The 5,234-nt window shown below is 48.8% G+C and overlaps 1 protein-coding gene across 1 annotated transcript in view; it reads right to left on the minus strand.

The window, feature by feature from the left end:
• sesn4 (sestrin 4) overlaps positions 1–4,751 on the minus strand; it is a 14,561-nt gene extending 9,810 nt beyond the window's left edge. Inside the window, exon 1 of the mRNA XM_084448913.1 lies at positions 4,650–4,751. Coding sequence (XP_084305039.1) covers positions 4,650–4,715 — 66 coding nt within the window. The 5' untranslated portion in view covers positions 4,716–4,751. The remainder of the gene's footprint in view (positions 1–4,649) is intronic.
• Between the last annotated feature and the right edge of the window lie 483 nt (positions 4,752–5,234).

Below are 5,234 nucleotides of genomic sequence, written 5' to 3' on the forward strand. Positions count from 1 at the left end.
TGCCTGCCCCGGGGGGGGGGGGGGGACGACAAGTCCTCCGTCCTTGATCGAACCCCCGCCCCCCCCCCCCAACGGGGAGGTTCAATCTCCGTTCCCCACTCCACTGTAAATAGATCACATTACAGTAGGACTCAATAGCCAGGCCTCAGACCCCACCCACCTCCTGACCCAGAAACACACACACACACACACACACACACACACACGCGCACACACGCACACACACACACACACACATACATACAGCCGTAGCAAAGAAGACAAGAGAGCACAGTGTAGTTACAGTACGGCGGTGTCAGTCATCTATTAACTCGCTAGCTAGACGGACGTCAACGATCCGGCTCTGACACCGAAAAGACAATCATTAAGCAAGACGGAGCGCATAAAGAGACTGACCCACTCGGGCCTCCATACCAGCGCGGTCTGGGGGGAGACATGGATTGAACACAACCTCGGTCTCACCGTCACAACGCTGCTGTCGGGGTGCTCTGATAGCAGCGGGTGACTCATCAGCGTCAACATGTGTGGACATGTCCCCTCAGCGAACAGCGAGGCCTCGTCAAACTGAAACAGGAACTGACATACCTCAAACACGTCGGCGCCGCACGCGGAAATGACACATTTGGCACGTCGCACCAAAAAATCTGCTGACACACACGGTCACAAACGAGCAAATAAAACGCCGTCCTTTTAAGCGTAAAGATCTGGCGCTCTCTCCAGGGCCCTGTTTCTGCTAGACCCTCGATTCGGGCCAGTTCTCCTCTCTGGTGTTTGGACAGCACAGGGGTTAAAATCATTTGAGATGCAAAAGCTCCAGTGATCTAAAAACATCCATTGGACAGGGAAATTAATTTGTTTTTTGTATTGAGAGGAAAACATGAGGTAGACCGTGTCTGAAAGAGAGAGAGATGAGGAGGGGAGGGGAGGGGAGGGGAGAGGAGAGGAGAGGAGAGGAGAGGAGAGGAGAGGAGAGGAGAGGAGAGGAGAGGAGAGGAGAGGAGAGGAGAGGAGAGGAGAGGAGAGGAGAGGAGAGGAGAGGAGAGGTTAGGTGAGGTGAGGTGAGGAGAGGAGAGGAGAGGAGAGGAGAGGAGAGGAGAGGAGAGGAGAGGAGAGGAGAGGAGGGGAGGGGAGGGGAGGGGAGGGGAGAGGAGAAGAGAAGAGAAGAGAGGTGAGGAGGAGAGGGGAGGAGGAGGGGAGAAGGGAGGAGAGGAGAGGAGAGTGGGCAGTGGGGAGAGGAGCTGCAGTAGACGATGACGCCGCGCTGAAAGGCTTTGGTAAACAGGCGAGCGAACAAACAAACAAACAAACACCGGCCAACCAGATGGCCAAGTGTGAGAGAGGAGGACGTGAAAGAGACACCGCACAGAGACAGAGGGAGGGACAGGGAGGACTAGGAGGACACAGCTGCCGTCCGAGGGTAAATGTGAGCGTGAGTAGGACCTGGGGGTGCAGGAGGAGGAGGAGGAGGAGGAGGATATTCAATCTGCATTCCGAGTGGGCCTGAAGGGGTCTGTCCTTGTCAGACGCTACTAGTGTCCTCCTCCTAACCAACACACTCATCCCTCCTCAAAGGGGGAAAACAAGAGTCCGGACGACCCGACCCGTTTTTGGCTCTGCAACCTGAAGCCAGGGAAGAGAGGAGGAGGAGGAGGAGGAGGAGGAGGAGGAGGAGGAGTGCAAAGCAGCCAGCTGCAGCCCACAGAGGGAGGAGAGGGCCCGGCCCTGGGCAGGACAGCATTTTACACATACAAGCAGACAAACATACCGGGCTACATATGGAGCGGCAGGGCGAACACGTACACACAGCACTGATTCACAGACATGGAGAGTGGCGGGGTGCTGTTCAACCTATGGTGACCGATTACACCTACATATTGACTGACTTGAGTGTGAAATTGTGACACACGTACACACACAACATAAAAACAGGACAAGTACAAAAATACACACGCCGTACATACACACACAAACACACACACACACACACACACACACACACACACACACACACACACACACACACACACACACACACACACTACATGCCACCTTTCTTTATCTGTACCTACTTTAATTGTTCCTTTCAATAAGTTCTAGTAAAAAGGCTAAGACATGGACACCAGAGAGGAATGGCTTGGTTGTGCCCGTCTGCCTGGCTGGTGATAAGAGTGGTCTTGATCGCTTGCTAGATATCTGTGGTACCAGTACTGATCCATATCTGTGGTACCAGTACTGATCCATATCTGTGGTACCAGCACTGACCCAAGATAAGGAGGTAGCCTAAAGCGAGCAACGGTCTGGTCTGGGAAGGGGTCTGCTTCGGACAAGTGTGACAAGTTTGCAGGCTGTATTCCTTGTTGTGATGTGTTCAGGCTGTATTCCTTGTTGTGATGTGTTCAGGCTGTATTCCTTGTTGTGATGTGTTCAGGCTGTATGTCTGGTTGTGATGTGTTCAGGCTGTATTCCTGGTTGTGATGTGTTCAGGCTGTATTCCTTGTTGTGATGTGTTCAGGCTGTATGTCTGGTTGTGATGTGTTCAGGCTGTCTGGTTGTGATGTGTTCAGGCTGTATGCCTGGTTGTGATGTGTTCAGGCTGTATTCCTGGTTGTGATGTGTTCAGGCTGTATGCCTCGTTGTGATGTGTTCAGGCTGTATTCCTGGTTGTGATGTGTTCAGGCTGTATTCCTGGTTGTGATGTGTTCAGGCTGTATTCCTGGTTGTGATGTGTTCAGGCTGTATGTCTGGTTGTGATGTGTTCAGGCTGTATGTCTGATTGTGATGTGTTCAGGCTGTATGCCTGGTTGTGATGTGTTCAGGCTGTATTCCTTGTTGTGATGTGTTCAAGCTGTATGTCTGGTTGTGATGTGTTCAAGCTGTATTCCTGGTTGTGATGTGTTCAGGCTGTATGTCTGGTTGTGATGTGTTCAGGCTGTATGTCTGGTTGTGATGTGTTCAGGCTGTATTCCTTGTTGTGATGTGTTCAGGCTGTATGCCTGGTTGTGATGTGTTCAGTGTTCAGTGACTGGGGCTACACAGACACGTTAGACCCAGACTCGCTGAAGCAACAATCCCTGTCACTTCCCCAAAAGAGCCCTCTACTTGCCCCCTGGCTAAAGAATGTTCTGGAAGATCTCGTGTTATATTGTTTGTTCAAATACATATGTACCATACAATCGTATTATCTTCAATATTTCTTGATTCTGTAATCGTATATAAGAATGTCTACAAGCCCAAATGTGTCATGTCTGGTAAATGAATGAATGGAATTAATAATAAAAACAAAAAACAAAATGACCTTCAATGGCATGTTATTAACAACTAAACATGCAGAGATATATATACCCTTAGTTTTACTGGTGACCTGGAACCTATACTTAGCCAATTATAGTACCATTCTTGTCATTGATCACATCATCCATTGTTCGACTTCGATGTTGAGTTGCAGTAAACAAGTTGCACTAGATGCAGCGCCCCCTCTCGGCCGCACAAGGAAGAGCAGCACAGGAAAGAGAAAAACAACTTTGATTGGCAGTGCACCCAGCATCACAGCGCACAAAGACGCCTGAATCTTGAGATGCACACAAAACAAGTAGCCTATTAGCCATTCCTATTGCATGAGACGTAGGCGAGGCTAGCTGGAAAGAATAGACCAACAACTCCACGGATCCCAGTTGCATTATGATCTTAGCTCGCTGCATTCTTTGTCACCAGCTATGACAGGCAGTGACAGTGCCAGAATAACAGCTCATGACTGTGCATTAGCAGACAGACAGACAGACAGACAGGCAGGGAGACAGACAGGCAGACACACTGACTCTGTTCCTGCAGGTCTCTAACTTGGCAGCATGATGTCATTATTGCAAAAAGACGAAGCGTAGGCGGATTATAATCACTAACATAAATGCTGGACAATCAATGGATAGGCTGAGCCTGCCTTGCACAACACCTACAGTACAATACATTGACAGCACCACAAATAAGAGCTAGTTTGCTAGTTGTCGACTCCTAAATACACACAAACAATAAGTAGACATGAATACCATTAGTTAGCTCTTCACATACAGTGAAGAGGGACTCAGATTCAGGGCAGTTTGCTAGCTAACTAGCTTAGCCTGCCTGCCAACCATTTGGTGAACTTGCTAACCAGACACAGTAGTTAAGCTAGCTAACGTTAGCTCATTTACTAGTCTAGCTAGATGACGTTAGCTAAATGACAGTAGAGCCTGTCTGCTTAATAGGTAGAAGCTGACTTCAACACTATTGAAAGAGAACAGCAGTTTGCCATCTATATCTTACAATATTCTAGTGTACCCATCCATCCATCCATCCATCTCATATTCTACCTAACAGACTGACCAGAGCCTGCTTCCTTCCTCGGCTTAGAAAAACTAGCACTGTCCAAGTTTTAAAAAGTCGACTAGACAAAATACCAAGTTAAGTCGAGTTGATGTGACTAGCTACAGACAGAAATACCAAGTGATGGTAATGAAGTCTGCAAACAGCCAGCCAGCTAATTATCGAGTGGATATAAAACATGTCTCAAGTTTTTACAGGGCAAATGAATGAACGAGCTGTAAGGTTAGCCAGACGGCTACTGCGCTTCACAAGGTGCAAATGTTAAAGTGTTTAAGTGAAAATAAAACTGTTACCTGTTTCTGAACGCGCTGGCATTGGGTTCCGAGGGGATAATCCATCTTTTTCGTACAGATGATCATTTTACAATGAGTTACTTAGTGCATGAATGCGGCTGTTTCTCTCTGGATGTCTAATAGCCAGCTAACAAAGCGGAGCTGGGAGACTGGGGGTTTGGCAGGGGGAGAGGGGGAGAGGAGATCTTGGCTGGAGAGAAGAGGGGGTGAGACGGTGATATAACCAAGCAACCCTGACTGACAGCTCCGGCACAGGCGCACCCAATCCCAGCACAGAGGGGCGGAGTTAGAGGGACAGGAGGGGCTGTATCAAAAGGCAACGTCTAGCAGTAGCCTACAAAGTGTAGCCTACGGCAAGCTGCGCTAAACGTTCTTGGAGGGACTCTGAAATAACAACATTGTGGAGTTATGGTTAGCACATAATTTCATATGAGCTCCGGGCTCGAATCCCGGCGATGGGCAGAAGCAGAGGAGTAGCCTACTGAAAATCCCACTAGTACGATCGTACTCAGGGTAGATTGGATCTAGTCGCGAATGTGTTCCACTACTCCCACATGAACCCGAACCTCTATGCATTATATTTAG

This window comes from Borostomias antarcticus (assembly GCF_949987555.1).
Source record: "Borostomias antarcticus genome assembly, chromosome: 14".
Lineage (NCBI taxonomy): Eukaryota > Metazoa > Chordata > Actinopteri > Stomiiformes > Stomiidae > Borostomias > Borostomias antarcticus.